The sequence below is a fragment of the Podarcis pityusensis genome (genome assembly GCF_964106645.2).
Source record: "Podarcis pityusensis genome assembly, chromosome: 1".
Lineage (NCBI taxonomy): Eukaryota > Metazoa > Chordata > Lepidosauria > Squamata > Lacertidae > Podarcis > Podarcis pityusensis.
In genome coordinates this window covers 22,743,812-22,763,728 of record NC_138028.1, presented here as the reverse complement: position 1 = coordinate 22,763,728, position 19,917 = coordinate 22,743,812, and the positions used below count along the sequence as shown (strand labels likewise).

Here is a 19,917-nt window from a genome sequence, read left to right as displayed (position 1 = left end):
AAGTTCTGGCAGATTGAGCGAACAAGACCAATAGTGGGTCCCATGGACTTCCGGGGTGGCGCCACCGGCAATGGCGGACTCCCTCTGAATTGGAGGGACTAGCTCCGCATGAAACGGGTCTTTTCCGCTGCGGCGTAGCGGGGACCCTTCTGGAAATCACAGGCAGATGAAGCCTGTGACTGTGGGACTCGGCGGGCACCCTTAGCGCCCCCCCAACCCACAAAGGAACCCACAAACGGGCTCCGAAGTGAAGAGGGGGAAGTGGCGCGGTGCTGTGAGTCAATTGCTTTTTCTGCGGAGCGAAGCCGCATAGTCGTTGCCGGAGAGCGCTGCCTTTTTCCTGGGACAATTTGGCATTTAAAACAACGAACCGTGAGTACTGGAACATTGAATATTTGGACTTCAAATAAGAACTGGCGAAATAAAAAGGAATTTGGACTTAAAAATTAACCCTAATTTGGTACTGAAACGGGAAGGTTTAAACAGGAAGTCACCCTTCCGTTTCCTCGTAGTCAGAACAAAGCAAAGACAACGCAAACTAGAGCCTTAAAAATCACTTTTAAAGGATCAACTTTCATCATTTAAAATTGCTGAACCCCCCTTCGGTAGCAGGGGAAGAAGGGGGACCTTTTCTGAGCTGCTTAAACCTGCAGAAGTGAATCTAAAGCAAAGTAATTTTCCACCGTCCTGACCCTGGAGCGGGGTGTCAGAATTGACGTTTGAAGCTCATTGACCAGAAACAAATGTCTTTGACAGATAGTTAAAAGAAGAGAAACATTGTGACTCCATTGTTTCCCTTCGTCTTTTAAAAGAACAAATATGGACAAAATATCTTAAAAAAGAAACTTTGTTGCTATTGTTTTCAAGAAAAAGAACAACCAGAAGTTTTCCCCCCTAGTGGGGAACTGTGAAATTGTAACTAATTCCTGGGAACTTGCAGCTGTCACTGATTACAACTGTGGGAAAGGATTTGTGACCTTGTAGGACAATGTCTTCAGAAGCACTGTTGAGTGCTTTCTGTAAAATAAATGCCCTATTGGATCAGTTAAGTCAGAAGACGGATTTCATGACTAATGCGGCCAGAACCTTTGAACAGGTAGTGGGAAACTATACGGAGCCCACCCAGGAATCAAAACAGGAGAGTGCCATGACAGAACAACTGAAAGAAGAGGACCTTGCTGAATCTTGGGCGCCAGAGACGGAGGGAGCTGCGGCCCAGCAGGAATATAAACTCTTGGATTTGATAAATGAACTTGGAAAAAAATCAGACTTGGAAAGATAAAATCTGGTTTGGTTTGGAAATGGGGGGTTGGATAGACCCCCCTTTACAGGGAGATTTGGACTTTTCAAGTCTGGAAAGGGGCCGTCAGATGTTTGGAGCTGTGGGGGCTCTCAACTTTGAAGGGAATCCGGAGCATGCTTGTAAATACTACATCGAGCCTATCCTGGACTATGGAAAAGGGATCGTCTTGCTGAAAAGGGTCAAAAACACTACCAAGCTGGAGTTCCCACGAATAAAAGGGAAATATAAAGAAGAGGTACGAAAGGGACATGGAAGAGACTTGAGGGCCTCGGATATAAGATTGCCAGGTTATTGTGCTAGATTAATAGGATAAAAAGGACTGACAAAACCCGGGACCAGGAGGAAGGGATGTTGGATGAAGACTGGATTGCTTTTTTCTTTTATTCTTATCATTAGGACTGTTTTATAAAATTGATGAATGTTAGGAAAATGTTGAAATGAAACTATTTGGCTCTTATAAAAATGTCTAAAGAACTAGGTAAGAATGTTATGGTTTAGGAGAAGTTGGTAAAAATTAAGATTTAAGTTTTAAACTTTAAGGTTTTCTATAAGAAAAGATGAAAATAGATCAAGGTAATGTGATGACAGAATACTATGAATTATGGAAAGGATTTGCTGTGATTATTATAAAACAGGAAAAGGGAGGAGGAGGAGGTCAAGGAAAGAAGGTATTGAAAGTGGAGAATTGGAGAATGATGGTTTTATTTTTTTTCTTTTTCTTTTTCTTTTTCTGTCTTGTTTTTTCCTTTGTGTAATTTTAAAAAAAACAACTCTTTTTTCAATAAATATCATTTTAAAAACAAAAACAATAGTGGGTCCCATGATCAAGAAGGCAGTTTCTGCATGTGTTGTTGAAGGAAATGAAGGGCAGATGGGGCTCAGGAACCTGAGAAGGTAGCCCATCTAGGAGTTGGGTCATTTCCACAGAATGGAAGATGGCAGGATCCCCAAGGATGTGCTCTATGGAGAGCTGGATTCAGGCACCAGGCCCATTGGCAGACCAACTCTAAGATGTCTGCAAACGAGACATGATGGCTGGCAACATCAACCCCGCTGTATGGGAATCCCATGCAGATGACCATAGTGCCTGGAGACAGACAGAGAGGTTGTGTATCCACAGCAGTGACCGGAAGAGGAATAACCTCTGGAATGAGCTCAAAGAGAAGAAACAGCATGGTGCACCTGCATCAGCACAACTGGACGCCTTCATCTGCCCTAGCTGCAGTAAAATATGTCTCTTCCATATTGGTCTCTACAGCCACAACAGGTGCTGTAACTCTCCAATGGTTTGACTTCACTCCTTCATTGTCTCCCGAGATAGACAGATGCCAACAACTTCAAAATTGCTGCTGCTGCTAGATGAGATACACCATTTGCCTCCTCTAGCAAGGCAATAATTTAATTCTTAAATGCATATAGTGGTCTCTCTAAGCCAGTACTGGAACCGCAATGCAGGAATCACAGCTAAATTGTTGAAGACCACCTTCAGTTCTTTCGCACTAAGAAACCAGAAGTTCAGTGTGTAGCAATCGCACTAGAATCCTATAATCACAGGACAAGAAAGAAAGCTTTCCAGTCCACAACCCTAAGGCATGCCAGAAATGTCTGCCAAATGTAGGAATACTTAGAACAATCTTGATGGCTTCAGCAAATTGGGCAAATCGTAATCTACAGTGGAAGAGACACACCCTTGGTCACTAGCCAATCTGATAAGTGAAAACCCCTTCTCAGTCTCAAATAAGCGATTTAGCTTGAGAACTAGATGTGAAGAAATGCCTACCCTACAAGCCTGCAGCCATGGCCATTTCTGATGACCCCGGAATAAATGGATTTCAAGATGCAGAGTTGGGAATAACCACTGCCTGGATCTCGGGGAGTCCTTGCTGTGAATAGTGAACAGTACTGGGGCAGATGGACTGATTCTGAGACTCAGGATAAGGCAGTTTCATATGTCCGTGAGTGCAGAGGAGGGATAGAGGAGAAATTTGGTACAGTGTACATTTTAATGTGGACTTTTCTAATTCACAGTTGCCAATAGAATATACGGACCAAAATGCACCTATCCTTCAGAATTCACACTTCCACGAATTTTGTAATGCAGTTTCTCCAATCACTGTGTACAAAAAACAACAACAAAACAACAACACGCTGACAAACATAAAATTTGCAAACCAATGTAGAAATGTTACAAATTGAATTTAAAATTTGCAAACAAATGTAAAAATGTTACAAACTGAACTTAAAATAAAAAAGAGAAACTGAGAGAAAGCCAGATTGACTGATTTTGTCAACCCCTAGTTCTCAGTAAATGAAGAACCTTCACAATGCAGGAAGAAAGTAGGGTTCCCAGGTCCTATCCAGGAGACTTTGCTTATCACTTTAAGAGCTCAGAGCCAACGAGGGAGTATGTGTTGGGGGTAGTGAACTCCTGCCCTTCTGCTCCAATGGTCCTCTTGACCACCTTTATTTGCCACATTCAGTGGGATGTAAGCTGGAGAGAATGGTGAGTGAATGAACCATATGGAATAGCAGGGCAAGAAGTGGGCTACTGCATCCTTGCTCACTCTCTCAACCTCTTAAATCAATGGACAGTCTTCCCACTAAGCCACATTCCCACAATGAATGCACTAAATGCTTTTGTGGATATTCATTGTATGAAGAAGTGAATATAATGTACCACATAGTATGTCAATGTTGACATGCAATGTACTAGACACTAGCCCATAAAATGTTTTAATAAAAATGAGTTTTTGAAAGCCCTCCAAAGATATCGTATTAAATTAGATACCTCATATGAGCTGAAGAGGGGGGGGAAATCTCACCATCAATTACTATGAAATGTTGGAACATAAATAGAACTGATAAGCCATAATGTCTGTTGTGTGTTTCATCTGACAATCTAGATTCGTCTTCACCAACCTGCTGCCCCACTCCAGATGTTTTGAAGAACAACTGTCATCATCCCCAACCAGCAGAGCTGATGGGAACTGTAAACCAAAACATCTGGAGGGCATCAGGTTGGCAAAGGCAGCAGACAAATATGTTTGGACCATTGTACATAGAGGATGATGATGGACTGAATTACTGAAAGTAGCTGGCATGAGACAAAAACAGAGTTTCCAAAAAAGAGCACAGCCAAGCTTTTCCTCTCACTCTGATCCCCTGGAATCTTATTAGTTTTACAACTTTTGATTCTATGTATACTAATGGGATGACCCCAGTGTGACGTCCTTATCCAAACAGACTGAACTTCACCAGGAATTACTTTTAACTTAAACCATATGGGTTGATGCTTGGACAAAATAAGGAAGCATCCTGTTGGGAAAAGACCTCCATACTGGTATATTATCATGACCTGTGCCGGCATTGCAAGTGGATGTAAAGATGATCAGAGCTGTATTTGTTGTTGTTCTAGTCCCTGGGAACAGCTGCTACTGCCAAGCACACAGCTGCTTAGCTATAACAAGAGATGGTGCGTAACATGGATCATAACAGAAATGTTGTATATTCATCACCTAGACTTTTCAAGCTATGAGTGATCGCCAAAGAAGAAGAAGCACTACAAACCTACACACCTAATATTTGGGGTAGGGTTTTTTTAATATAAAAAATAGCTTCACCATGATCAATTTGACCATAAAAGGCATGAGCGTTGGCAAAATAAACGAGGCCTCCACAAGGTTATACATGGAAGAAGGATGGTCTTCTCATTATCTGCCACTCTGAATATCTTCTCAACCGCACATACACTGAGGATTTGGGCCTCTTAAAAAACAAAACAGACTAGCTTCTGACTTAATACATGGACTTTTACATCAGTATATTCTTAGCTCATGCTTTTAGGAGCTACCCTAGTCTCTCGATTGTAAATCTTTTTAATTGATTTACCTTTTATGGTAAAGGGTAGGTAAGAAATCTAATAAATAATAACAGCGCTTGATAAATAAATAGACATGACAGAAAAACTGAGATAAAATGATTAACTGTAATTAACTAGCATAAATACATTTGGTTGGTATATAAACACACAGACAGATAAATGATAATTAAAAGCTCTCTCCTTATTCCATTTGGATTTACAGTGGTACCTCGGGTTAAGTACTTAATTCGTTCCGGAGGTCTGTTCTTAATCTGAAACTGTTCTTAACCTGAAGCACCACTTTAGCTAATGGGGCCTCCTGCTGCTGCTGCGGCGCCAGAGCACGATTTCTGTTCTCATCCTGAAGCAAAGTTCTTAACCCGAGGTACTATTTCTGGGTTAGTGGAGTCTGTAACCTGAAGCGAATGTAACCTGAAGCGTATGTAACCCGAGGTACCACTGTGTTTATTTTTTGCTTTTGAAGTAGATGTATAGGTTTTTTTAATAATTGCCATTAGATTTCATAAAATTATTTTTATATAAGCAGTGTATTTATGTCAGTTTGTAACAGTTAATTTTTTTATCTCTATATTTTTTATTATCATATCTTCAATTTGTCAGGATTTAATCTCTTTTTTGCCCTGATAGATAGATAGATAGATAGATAGATAGATAAAATGTGAATAAACTGGGATAAAACTAGTGCATTAATAAAAATAGCAGGACAAATATTTCAGATTATAATAATAACACAGCCATCCGTTAAAATAAAAGAATAAAATAAAATAAATATTATGCAGGGATCTATAAGACATTTTGCTACTTACCCACACACTGGTTGCCTTCGCTCATTTGGTAACCAAACCGGCAAATGACTGGAGCTCGTGCAGCAGCTGGATAATTGGGAGCAGGTGCTGGGGCTGGAGGTGGTGGAGGATACGCATTAGGGTAAGGATTCAGATATGGCGATCGATAAACGGGATTTGTTCGTGGTATACAGAGATAGCCACCATTCTGGTTAACGCACACCATATCTCCTCTACAGGCCTCGACAATAGTCCGACATTCATCAACATCTGAAAGGATGCAGAAGGGGGAAAAAATGTATCTCTCTGCCAGTTAAAGGTTTATTTAGCAAATCAATCATTTGCTATTTAGATCAGTCAACAATTAAGGTCTGTACATTTAATCAAATCATCATTCATCATTTATAAACATTTCAATATAAGTGCCTTTTTTGTTACAGAAGTGCAGGAAAACTCAATAATACTAGTATTATTTTTTAAATTAAGCCACCGCTAACTTTGGAGGGGGGGGGTAGAAAGGCATTTTTAATACTTTCCCCCTATTACAGGAGAGAAATGTGCTGCTGCTACACACTAGCAGAACATCAGCCACATCCACTGTGTACTCAACCCAGGAGTGACCCTAGAAACCTCCAGGACTATGTTGATGACAACGCCCACACAGAGGGAGCCAATGGTTTTGTGAGAGTGACATCACACGCACCCAGCACCTTCATATACACACCACAGGCAATATTATCCTATAGTGCCTCCCATCCCATCAGCTGCAGAGGCAGAGCTTGCAACAGCCCCACCATGGCCAGTCCTCAGGCATTCCTCTAGAACTCCATTAGGCTCCACAAAAAGGTAGAAGGAACCTTCACTTGGATAGGGCTCTGCACAGTCCTCCTGGGTTCAAAGGTTCAAGACCAACCATGAGTGGGAAAGAACCTTTTGCGTGGACAGTTGGAGTCCCCCCCAACCCCAGGCGACCCCCGAGCATAGTAATGAGTCAAGACAACGTGCTATGGGATTAAAATTGGCCGCAGCTTTATTAAGTTTCGGATGTAGGGAGACCTTGGCTCAGGCATTGGGTGTTTATCCTTCTCAGTCCCCAACCGGGGATCTGGGAGACATCAGGGTTATCCAGAATGTGTGGGGATTGGGCTGGCTCTGGAGAACATATGTTCAAGCAGAGAGCCCCCCCCCCCGGTTTGCCGCCATTGCAGGGGAGAGCAATGACAACCTCTCGGGGTATGGCCAATGCCTCCCCTCAATACCCCTTCAAAGGGGAACCCTGGGATCACCGCCACAAGGGTGGTTCACCGCTTCAAAACCCCCCCCCCCCATTTAAAAGATAGATTAAAGGATTCCATCCAAGGCCTGAAACCACCAAAGTTGTGACGTTTTGCTACAGGGAAGGCAAAACCTGCCAATGCAGGAAAATTCCTTTCTGGCTATTCAACAGCGACCCTGACATAGCAGCACCTGCATACCTGTGGAGAAGAGGTTAACCTGCAAAAGAAGACTTTACTGAGGGAGGGGAGGGTGGGAGAAGCTCTGGAGCCGACTGCCGCTTCACAGGTAAGATTCACCTTCTGTTGTGTGGGCAGGACAGTCCCCCCCTTACCTGGCCAATCCCCTGGCAATGCCTCCCCAGGCAGGACTGGGTGACTGGCTGAGGTAGACGGAGACCTCCAGGTATCCAGCCTGGGGAGGATGAAGCCAGCCTGAACTACCAGGAGTCGCACTGGGGTGCTGGGGGCTGCACACAACCACGCAAAAGGCGCCACCCATTTGATGTGGGGAGCAGTCATTGTTAAGCAGCCAAGGGGCAGGGCAGGTCACAAGAAGGGCAGCCACCGCACCATACTGACAGCAACAGCAACAGCATCCATTGGCCAACTGTATGAGGCATGGATCTGGCAAGCAGGAGATGGGAGTTCAAGCTGCACCGGGGGGAAGAGGATATGTGTCCTCACAAGCTTTCAGAATGTCACCCCCCCCCCCCCGAAAACCTCTTATGTGCTCGTGCTTGAGCCCACACTAAAAACACCACAGATGCCATGGATTGGTTGGCTGCAGAGGAATGGTGGGAGGAACCAGGTGGGGAGCCACCAAGGGAAGAGGGCTCAGAGCCCAGAAAGTGCTAGTGGTCAGAGGGAGAAGACTGGGAAGAGGAGGTGTCAGAAGCTGAGGAGGTAACATGGTTTCGTGAGCTTGGAGTCTGTGGCAAAGAGAAGCCCAAAATCAGAGGCAGAAGCTGAAGCAGTAGAGTGGAATGACAGAGGCCAAGAGCAGAAATGAGTCAGGCTGGTGAAGAGTCATGTGTAGCTCTCCCTCCTGCTGCAACAGGTTTCTCTCCTCCCTGGTCTCCCAGAACCAGGAGAGGCATGAACAGGGCAGAGGAGATGTTATCTTCATGCAAGCACAGTCTCAAATTGCTTGGGGGAAACCCTGGAGAGGAGAGGACTTAGGCAGCCGTGGGGAGGCTGTGGGAACCTGCAGTCTTGCAACTGCTTCATGGGGGCAAGACCTACCAGAGACGAGTCGCTATGCGTTCATTAGACCTGACACTCTTTTGCAGGTTGTGGCTTTGCTAATAAAGAGTTAACTCCAACTTGCACTGTGTGATTTATTGCTGGCTCACAGCTAACAACAGAGCAGTTCCACAGCAGCGGGGAATTGAACATTATGGGGAAAGCTGCCCAGAAGAGGGGGCTGCAGAGGGTAATGGGCCAAAAGATGCCTCCCCATATGTTCTCAAGTGGGAGCCTCCACTGGATCTCAGTCCTGGAAGGGTCCCTTCTCTTCACTAAAGGGCACTCTGGAAACAACTCAACATACATACATACATTTCATTAACTAAAACAATGGAAGGCTCATTGATATTACCTTGGTCTTGCCATGTCATGCCGATTGATAATGGTTTGTGCACAAGGTGAAGCAGTAATGCAATTTCCCAGATCCCCATTTTTAACACCCCGTCACACAGCTGCTAAGAACCATCTAATGGTGCAATAAAATGTAGACCTGCATTGGCAAGATCAACACAGGCCAACAGGGAGGTCTGGCATAAACTAGACTACTCAAAAAGCCTCATCTAACCCACATGATTTTATCTTATCCTACTCTTACGTTTCTAGTGAAAATGTAAAAGATCCCATTCTTATTGCCTTCTCTACTACGGTTTCATTGCTAATTGCAAACTCCTGTAGCCTTTTTCCACTAACACATTTGTAAAAGAACATTGGGATGCAAATTTCAGGCTTGTGGTTCCCCACCACCACCCCCGACACTGATGGTTTGATTTGGCAGCTGTGAAACTTGGCTCTTAATCTGGAACTGCAAGCTTCTTTTACACTCTTGCTTGCATAAACATGGTTACAGGATATTAAACTCTGAGGATTTGTTTCAGATCTCCTCTTAGCTCTCACCAACATTTGAAAGTTATTTCATGTGTCGTAATGAATTGACTTCAGACAGATACAAACTGATTAATAAGATTAGACTGCAGACACCATTTTGGAGACCCTCTTCCTGTTTTGTCTCCTCTGCCAGAGAGCTAACAAATGAATGAATTTTGGGGAGGGTTCAGTGGGAGAGCATCTATTTTGCATGCAAAAGGTCCCTAGTCCAATCTCCACCATCTCTAGCTAGAGTTGGGAAGGCTCCCTGTCTGAAAACCGCTGCCAATCAGTGTGGACAATATGGACTAGTGATTTGACTCAGTATATAACAGTTTCCTATGTTCCTAACTAAAGATTTGGTGGTCATACTAAATACCACCAAATGAATACATGGATTCAACTGGCAAGTATGGATTTGAACCTAGATTATACGTTCAAAATCCAGCAGCCTGGCTATTGTCACCACGTATTAATGACATCATCCCTAACTATAGTCATTTAGAATCATAAAGTTGTTAGTGACTCTGAAGGTCATTTAGTTTAACCCCCTGCTAATGCGGGAAATCTGATGTTAAAGTATCCCTGATAGAGGCCTCTGCTTAAACACCTCTAACAAAGGAAAACAGGTCATGCCACCAATAAGTTATTCCTAACATTTAGTTGAAATCCCTTTGTAATTTAACCCATTGGTTTGGGTCCTACCCTCTGGAGGAACACCCTGAAGCAGACATACTGAAGGACAGAACCATAACCAATATGCTACGATCAGACAAAGGCACTGTACATAATGAAGAGTCAGTTGAGTCCTAGTTCAAAGGAATTGATGCAATAAAATCCTACCTAAGCACTGGCCCGAGGTACGGTCCATCTCAAACCCATTTGAGCATTGTTGCTAAAAAGAGAAAAGAAAAGGACACTCAGTCAATGGAAACCTGGATAAACACAGATCAGAATGAATTAGGATTCTCCCTTCCACACTTTGGTGCTGAGTTGCGAAATTTGCAGCAGACACACAAATTCAGGTACCACTATAAGATACCGTAGGCGAATGAAAGAACCCACAAGTGCCATGATTAAACTCCTAATTGGCTGTGATCCTAAACCCAAAGCATTCTACTACTAGAGAATGTGCACAATAGAGATAATATCACAGTTCCATTCTTTTGGGTCAGGGCTAGATTTACTCTTGTCATTAAATGTGCAATTATTAAACTAAGGGCTCATCCACACTGCCATGTGGCCTGCCGCTTTCACCCAAGAAAACCCACAGCTGAACAGTGAATTGAACCAAATGGCAATCAGGTTTTGTGTGGGTTGCCATTTGTCCCCATTCAGTGGTAAAGTGTGTGTTTTCTCCAGGAAAGCTGCGGAACAAAAAAAATTAATAAATAAGTAATAAATAATAAATAAATGCACAGGACAAGTGAAGTGTGGAAGAGCCCTAAATGTAAAACTACTGCAAAATTATCACACCATATCCTTAAAGGACACTCAAAGCATACCCACCCATAATCCTCAGAGCTGTAGTTTACCCCTCACAGAACTACAATTCCCAGCACCCATAACAAACAACAGTTGAAGTTTCTTGCCAGGGGGGTGCTTTAAAGGTATAGTACATACACAGTTGTATTTTGTACCTATGTCCCCCACCCCATCCCATTGCACAAGCTGGATTTTGAAGTTTTCAATATTCTGATATTCTTTTCAAAGAGAGAAAGAGACAAGGAAGGAAAGAAAAGCAACAACAAATTTAAATACATTTTTAAAGGTTTCTTTAAAAAAAAAAGCTAAAAATGAGTTTGGTAAAAACTACTGTAGTTCAAAAGACCAGGTGGCTCAACTAAATAATTGGCTTTAGTTTCTCCAAATTCCATCATGCATCTTCTGGCAGACCATTAGAGGATCTTGCTGGGTGAACACGAGGTCTTCAGGAAACTACCCTCTCTCCCATCACTTTCCCACATTGTTCCAATGTTTGCCACTAGCAGCGTTCAACTCTCTATAAATACAGCAATCTGCCATTCAGGATGCAAGCTTGTTTAAAGCACATGAAACTTAATAATTCCATTGTCTGGAAGCATAAATGCATTCGTTTCGTGGAAGGGACTTGCAAGGATACATAGCCAACCTATCAAAAAGAATTAAAATTGCAACGTTTTTATTTACTGTACATCTCTCTTTTGTTGACTACAGTGGTACCTCAGGTTACATACGCTTCAGGTTACATATGCTTCAGGTTACAGACTCCACTAACCCAGAAATAGTGCTTCAGGTTAAGAACTTTGCTTCAGGATGAGAACAGAAATTGTGCTCCGGCGGCGCAGCAGCAGCACGAGGCCCCATTAGCTAAAGTGGTGCTTCAGGTTAAGAATAGTTTCAGGTTAAGAACAGACCTCCGGAACGAATTAAGTACTAAACCCGAGGTACCACTGTATAGCCAGGGGAGCCATTTAGAAAGGATGGGAGAAGTTGCCCACCTTTTCCTTGTTTTTCAGACATAATGTAATGTAAATATTCTTTGGTAATGTTTGTATCTTTAGTAATGCAGCAGGATAAAACAAAGCAAAAATGATGCACTTAACCCAACCTAAGTGGTGGTGCTTTTCTTGCAATTTAAACATGACTGTTGTCTAGAAACAGGCCTTTGAACTTTACTGTGCATCTTTCCCCTTCATTTTTAACTCAGCACTCAAAGTTGATGAGAGGATGCCTTCTTCTGCAAGCTGGAATACAACAGCACCAGAGCAGAGTGGGAGCCTGAACTGAACCCTTCATCCAGAGCAATTGATAATGCCTGAAGAAGTATCCCCCCCCCAAAAAAACCTATAACATTGAACTCTCAACTTATCCCTCGACTTTATGGCAAGGTACAGACGTTATATGAGATACCTGTCATCTATATCTATGGATATCAACCTTATAGAAGACACTCTGGGAATGTGAGTGGAGTCAGAAGAATTAGGTGCATTTTATTCTTATTCTTAAAGTGAGCCTTGCTTCCTCCTGGCCTCACAACTGAAGATAAACCCTCAGGTTTCCTCTTCCCTACGGGCTTCAGGTGGGCTGCTTGCCTTTTTTAGTTAACAAAACACTGCACAAACATTCATGAATTCATCAGTTCATTAGTGTGCTTGTACTATTAGTGCTCTCCACTAGTAAAACCAATTGTTTTTAATTGCAGGATTGCTCTGAGAAATAGAGAGGGGGATTATTGATGGGGGCCATATATCAGCATCAGCTTCTGCTTCAGACTTGCAAGGGTTTTTAGAGCTTAGCCTTAGTGGGGGGGAACTAAGCTTGATGATGGAATACTTTGAGGTTGTTTCATAGAATTGTAGAGTTGGAAGGGAAGCCGGGGGGGGGGGTCATTTAGTCCAACCCCCTGAAATGCAGGTAACTCAGCTAAAGCATCCATGACAGATGGCCATCCAACCTCTGCTTAAAAACCTCCACGGAAGGAGAGTTTCCAGAGTGGACTCGCTGCTCTAAACTTGTTGGGTATGTCTTCACCCTTAAGTGAAAGACGAAAAGGAATGAGCCCCTTATTTACATCCTGGAGAGGCTGGGCCACTTGGGATGAGCAGTGGGAGGAGTTCAAAATGGTGCCTGACAATGACTCTGGGGAAGGAACCGGTTAGGACAGACTGTGGTGTGGCCCCTGACTTCCATCTGTGCATTGTGGGGAGGAGTCTACAGGTGAGGGATCTCAGCAGGTTGTCACCTAGCTCATAAGTACCAGCCTCAACTACTCTGCCACCAGCACTGCCCCTGGTGCCACCAGAGCTTCAGCCTGCATCAGCCTCTACTGATATGCCCCTGCCCACTGAGGAGGTGGCTGATGCCCAGTCTGATTTTTAGGTGGCCCTGCTGCCTCCTCTGTCACCTAGGGCACAGAGATGCTAGCACTGGCACAGACAGACAACTCAGGTACAGTTCCTCAGGCGTTTGCTTGCTCAGCCCAGAGCTGCATCCCGCTTGCTATGCTAAAGCCATGCATGCCGTGGTCCTTGCTTCCAGAACATACTGGTCTGAGTAATGAAATCTATAGTAGGAAATGAGATCCGAGTCCAAGTCCCACATCCAGGACAGTTTGATCCAACCCACACCTTCTCAAGCTGCTGGAATGGATGAAAGTGCTGGGGGGGCGGTGGAAGCAGCTGCAATCATCGGTGTCTACTGAGCCCTCCAAGCCTTTGCCCAGGAGATTGCCACCCTGAGAGGACAGCTTGTGCAAGCAGCTCAGCCAGCTGCCCCACCAGTCAAGACTCGTCTGCCCACTGGTCAAGTTCCAAGGAAACTGGGATCAGTTCATAGCATGATCCATTCATGTGTGTGAAGGCAGCAAAGTGGAAGATTCCCACCAAATACTCAGCTGACAGAGGCGTGTTCTGCAAAAAAGAGGAGTATCAGCTCCCATCTCACTGTCCCTATTATGGTACCATTGAAGCACTGGGAGAATTCATTGATACCAACCTCAAGTGAGGATCCATCCTGTCTTCCATATCTCCTGCTGGAGCCCCGATCCTGTTCGAAGAAGAAATCAGGAGTAACAACTGCTGTGCACTAAACAGGATTACCATCCCTAATCACTACCTCTGTTCACTGATCAAAGGCCATGCACCGTCAATATCTTCACTAAGCTGGATCATAGAGTGGGCTACAAGAAGGGGATGAATGGAAGACTGCTTTACAAACCCAATATGGACATTATGAATACACTGTCATCCCATTGGGCTGCTGCAATGCCCCTGCTATCTTCTAACACCTCATGAGCGACATATTCAGATACTTTCTTGACAGGTTCGTAGTGATTTAACCAGACAAAATCCTTATCTGCTGGGAGTCACCCCAGCTCCAGTGGTTAACAACAGGAAAATCTCCATGTCAAGCTGGAAAAGTGCAAGTTTGACCTCTCCAGCATCAACTTCCTTGGATACCTGTATCTCCCACCAAGAGGTAGAGATGGACCCATAGCAAACACATGGCATGCTAACCTGGCAGTCCCCCAAAGCCAAACAAAAACTTGCAAAGCTTCTTTGGCTTTGCTAATGATTACTGGAGGTTTGAAAACCACCACCGCACTCACAGACTGTCTTAAGGGAAAGAAGTCCTTTCAGTGGACAGCAGACACACAGAAAGCCTTTGAACACCTAAAGGAACCTTTTGTTTCTGAACTGATCGTATACCACTCAGATCTGTCCCATATCTTTGCTGTGGAACCTGATGCCTCTGATGTGGCTACTAGGGTGGTTCTGCTGCAGGCTGAAGAGATGGGAGGAGCAGCTTGTCCCTACATGTACTACTCCCCAAAATTAACCCTGCCCAAACAGAACCACACCATCTGGTGCAAAGACATCAAAGACACTTTCAAGGTGCAGCAACACACTATAGAGATCCAGATGGACCACCACAAATTAGGGATTGCCTAGCCACTAAATCAACGACAGTTCCACGAGTCACAGTTTTTCACCTGGTTCCATTTCAAGATCGCCAACATACTCAGCACTCAAAGTTGATGAGAGGATGCCTTCTTCTGCAAGCCGGAATACAACAGCACCAGAGCAGAGTGGGAGCCTGAACTGAACCCTTCATCCACAGCAATTGATAATGGACAGCTCCTGCCAACCTAGCAGTTCGAAAGCACGCCAAAAAGTGCAAGTAGATAAATAGATACTGCTCTGGCAGGAAGGTACATGGCGTTTCTGTGCACTGCTCTGGCTTTGCCAGAAGTAGCTTAGTCATGCTGGCCACATGACCCAGAAAAACCGTCTACAGACAAACACCGGCTCTCTCAGCCAGTAAAGTGAGATGAGCGCCGCAACCCCAGACTGGACTTAACTGTTAGGGGTCCTTTACCTTTTTAAAGGAGCAACAAAGATCCCTTTGTTGAGGGGAAAAAATGCAAGAATTAACTTCCCCTAATGTTGACAGCTCCACCGACTACTCTGTTCAGTGTGGACTATTCTTTCATCCTAAAGTAATCTATGTGCCACCATGAGAATTTACAGCCCAAATGCTCAAGCAATGCCATGATAATCCCACTACAGGACACTTCAGACAACATGAAATCCTGCACACAGTTGCTCGAAAATTCTGGTGGCCAAAAATCATAGAATCATAGAATCATAGAGTTGGAAGAGACCACAAGGGCCATCGAGTCCAACCCCCTGCCAAGCAGGAAACACCATCAGAGCACTCCTGACATATGGTTGTCAAGCCTCTGCTTAAAGACCTCCAAAATAAACCACCATGTAAAAAAATATGTGCAATGATGTACAAAAATTGTGTGACACCTGCTAGTGGGCCGGCCTGCCACCTGTAACTACCCTCTACACCTACTAGACCATGGGAAATGGTTTCTATGGACTTCATCACTGAACTACCCAAACCTCAGCACCACATTACAATTTTAGTGGTGGTCGACACCTTTAACAAGATGGCTCATTTTGATCCCTTGTACTGGACTCCCAAATTTGTATACAACTGCTTCTAGAACTCTACTCAATAGACTCCATTCCTTACCAGCTATGGATTCCACCCATGCACCTTTCACTCATACTTTATTGGTTGCTTCAGCTACTGACTTTGTCCAAGAATTGCAAGCTATACAACAGCTGCTACAAGAACTCGAGCCAAGGCCAGCTGCTACAAGAAGGAGCCAAGGCCACTTACATGAAAGCTGCTGACATGCACTAACCACCTGGAAAAGACCACCTGAGCGTGAAGCCACAAGTTAGAAGGCCTCAGATTTGGGTCCTATGTCGTTGAAGAACAAATCAACCTAGTCACATTCTGGTTACTTCTCTGGCTCTCCATGAAACTCCACCCTTATTATCCCTGCCCCCTCCACCACACCCATACCGATCTGACAGCAGCTCCCCCCCCCCCCAGTGAACATCAAGTTGGAAGAATAACTTGAAGTGCAACACATCTTAGACTTTAGATAGCACCACAGCTGCCTGCAATACCTGATCACTAGAAGGGCTGTGTCCCTGATGATTGGTCCTCGGAAGTTGATGTTCAGGCCCCTGAACTGATTGCTTTCCACATAAGCCCAAATCCAAAGGCTGAGAGGGGGTGAAGGGGGATAATGTTATCAGCCCCATGGTGACATCATGGAGAGGCTGGGCTCACTGGGGTGAACAATGTGAGGAGTTCAATATGATGCTTGATGATGATCTTAGAGAGGAACCCAGATGGTAGGGCCAGATCGCAGCTAGGCCCTGAGTGCCATCTGTGTAGTCCAGGGGAGTGTGAGGAGAACCTGAGCTTACAGGGTTAAACAGCTCAGAGTGTACGCACTGCCTACTGTTGGGAGGGGGGGAGGTTCGTCATTTCCGAGAGCCTCAAGCCTTTGTTCTTTCTCTCTACTTTCGCTTTTGAGGAGAGAGGACGTGTTTTCACGATGCTGTTCGCTGTGATAGATATTGGATAGTCTGCTGTAAATAAAACTGCTTTTAGCTGCTAAGCTCCTGAGTGGACTTTATTTAAGCACACTGAAGAATGCTCTGGAGTTTTTTGCAGTCTTTCTCTTACCGGTGCTGAACTCTGCTTTGCTCAGAAGCATCAGAATGTGGACTTTGGAATGCAGAGGCCTGCGCAGCAGAAGTGTGCCGGACCTCAGGCTTATCTGAGCAATAAATCAATCTGCTCAACAGGTTATGGGTGGGCAGTTACTGCAATTAGAGGAAGCCTGCTTTGAAGTGCTGTGTGCTAAAAAAGGACGAGAAACCTGAGAAGCTGCTGTTTTGCTGCTGGAAGGAAAAAAGTCCTGCTTTGAGGCTTTGCCTGGGAGAAAAGCAGAGAAGCTGGCTGCAATGCTGTGTGCTGCAAAGAGCCACTGGAGGCCTCTCCGTTGAAGCTGGCTGGTACGCGTGAGTACTTCAAAGCCCCAATGGGAGCACTGGGGGAGGAGATGGCTGAGCTCCAGGACTTTTATGATGTCCCGTTTGAAAAGCTCACAACCCAGTCCTGGGATATCTGGGTTAGAAGAGTCAGGGGGTGGTTTTTGGCCACAGGGTTCTGGAGTATAGCCCAGAAGGAGCCGGCCCCACCCATGCCAGTTGCTGCTGAAGATGGCGGAGCAGACCTGGAGGCTGCTTTGCTGGAAGATAGAGAGCAGAGAATGCAAAGGGAGCTCTGCATGTTGAGAGCAAGCGTGGACGCTATGCTGTTGCCCCACCTGGAGGGCGTTGAGTCGGCTCAGGCCGCCTGGCAGGTGCTGAGGAGTCTGTGTGAGAACTCAGCAGGAGCCCAGGGCCGGGAGAAAGCCGAGAGCAGGGAGGAAGCCGAGAGCCCAGAGGGGGCTGCTGGCCATGTTCCTGAAGTTACAACTGGGAGTAGCTGCTTTGTCTCCGAGGGGCCGTGTGATGTTGAGGCCTACAACCAGAGTGCTGGGGAGCGTGCAGGCCCAGGCTGTGCACCCAAAGGTGGGGGTGCTGGGAACAAAGGAATGGCTGAAGAGGGAGCTGTGAGAGCTGTTGCTACGCGTCACCGCTGTTATCGCTGTGGCTCCCCCTCCTATCTGGTGAGAGAATGTCCAGTGGAGGCACAGGCACAGCCGAAGGCCGTCTCCCGTAGCAACCAGATAAAGGGCTCTTCTTCAAAGCGTGGGAAAGGCAAGCCGAAGGCAGCTGGCAGAGACACTGAACGTAAACATTTGGCAGCCTCTATGGCTGTAGTCAAGAGTTGTCAACAGGATGCTGTGCTGGCTTTTGTCATAGACAGTGGAACGTCGCATCACCTAGTGCCATCTGCAGGATTCCTGGAGAACTGCACCTCTGTAACTTCTGGGAAGACTGTCTGTTTAGCAGATGGGACTCGACACCCACTCACGCAGACTGGCTCACTGTTTTGTTCTTTCTTGCAGGATTCAATCCAGGCTTTTGTTGTTCCAGGACTGTCCTGCGCGTTGCTGTCTGTCAGTGCACTTCTTGCTGAGAACTACAGAGTGTGTTTTGAGAACAATAAGTGTTCTATTTCTAAGAATGGACAGCACCTAGTCAGTGTTGAATGTAAAGACAGGTTGTTTGTGATAGATGCTTCTTTTGCAGGTCCAGATGACACGGAGGAGGCTCAAGCACAGTGTGCCAATGTTCCAGTTCATGATGCGTGTGCTCACCTCTGGCACAGACGCATGGCACACGTGTCCTGGGGGTCAGTGATGAAGATCCCAGAGTATACGCAAGGGTGCAAAATGAAATCATGTGCTAAGTTTCTAGATTGCAGAGTGTGCAAGTCCGCAAAGGTGAAAACGTGCACATACCCAAGGTCTGAGAGGGTGACCACTAGGGCTTTTCAGTTAATTCATGCAGATTTGTGTGGTCCGTTTTCTGTGAGCAGTATGGGCGGAGCCAAATTTGCGCTGGTTCTGATTGATGACTATACGAGGAACTCCTGGTCCTTCACGCTTCGACGCAAAGATGAAGCTGCGCCGCTAATCAAAGACTGGATTGCGGCTGTGGAACTGCGGTTTTCCACACGGGTGCAAAACTTTCAGAGCGATCGCAGTGGGGAGTTCACCAGGTCTGCACTGCAAAGTTTCTTCCGCAAAAAGGGGATTCAACACAGGTTGACTTCTCCACACAGTCCCCAACAGAATGGGCTCGCGGAACGCAGAAACAGGACTCTAGGGGAGATGTCCGCAGCTCTTTTGTTTGATGCCGGGCTCCCACAGCGCTTTTGGGGGGAGGCTTGGCGAATGGCCAACTTTATTCTGAACAGGTCGTTCAATTCAGTGGTAGGTGACACACCGTATTTCTTGCTGCATGGAAAGAAACCGAAAGTGCACTACTTCCGCGTTTTTGGCTGTGAGGCTTGGGTCCTCATACCAAAGGCCAAACGCAAGAAAGGTGAACCCAAGTCCCAAAAGATGATTTTTTGTGGGTATGAGCCAGGGACCAAGGGGTGGAGGTTTGCTTATCCGTCAGGGAATCAGTCCAGGATTCTGCTCAGCAACAGTGCTGAATTCTGTGAGCAGAGTGGCTGGGCAAGGATACATGGGAACCCTGACATCCTGTCAGAGAGTCTGCTAGACTCTGCTGATGAAGGAGAGGAAGAGGTTGAACCTGCTACTGAGGCTCAGAGTCGAGACCCAGTGCAGGCAGAGGGGAGAACTTCTCCCAAGGCTGTGAAGATTGAGCAACGCAGTGCTCCATCTTCTCCCACAGGTTCGGCTGAGAAGTCCAGAAGGCGCAGTAAGTCAGAGGGGGAGCTCTCTGATGCCAAGGACATTCTGGCTGGCCCTAGTGGGTCAGAGGGGGTTCCTGAAGTAGTGTTGCGCCGTTCAACGCGGACAACCAAGGGGAAACCTCCTGAAAGGTTTGCCATCACTAGTGTGTGGGTCGGAATGGCACAGTGTGAACCCGAGTGTTTTGAGGATGTTCAGAAACTGCCTCAGGAAGAAGCCAGGAAATGGCATGAGGCGATGCAGAAGGAGATGAACTCAATGGAGTCTCTAGGTGTGTTCTCCCTCACGAAGTTGCCGGTGGGTGAACAGACAGTGGGTAGCCGCTGGGTTTACCGTCTTAAGCCCACAGCGACAGGAGAACCGCAGTATAA

The 19,917-nt window shown here is 45.6% G+C and overlaps 1 protein-coding gene across 2 annotated transcripts in view; it reads right to left on the bottom strand.

The window, feature by feature from the left end:
* Nucleotides 1–19,917, bottom strand: part of FBLN5 (fibulin 5) — a 63,292-nt gene that overhangs the window by 34,306 nt on the left and 9,069 nt on the right. The window contains exons 3-5 of one of the 2 annotated variants that reach the window (XM_080985563.1): nt 13,831–13,881; nt 10,198–10,249; nt 5,990–6,238 (exon numbers count right to left, since the gene is read on the bottom strand). In XM_080985563.1, coding sequence (XP_080841689.1) covers nt 5,990–6,238; nt 10,198–10,249; nt 13,831–13,881 — 352 coding nt within the window. The remainder of the gene's footprint in view (nt 1–5,989; nt 6,239–10,197; nt 10,250–13,830; nt 13,882–19,917) is intronic. The other variant, XM_080985564.1, reaches the window with a different exon arrangement.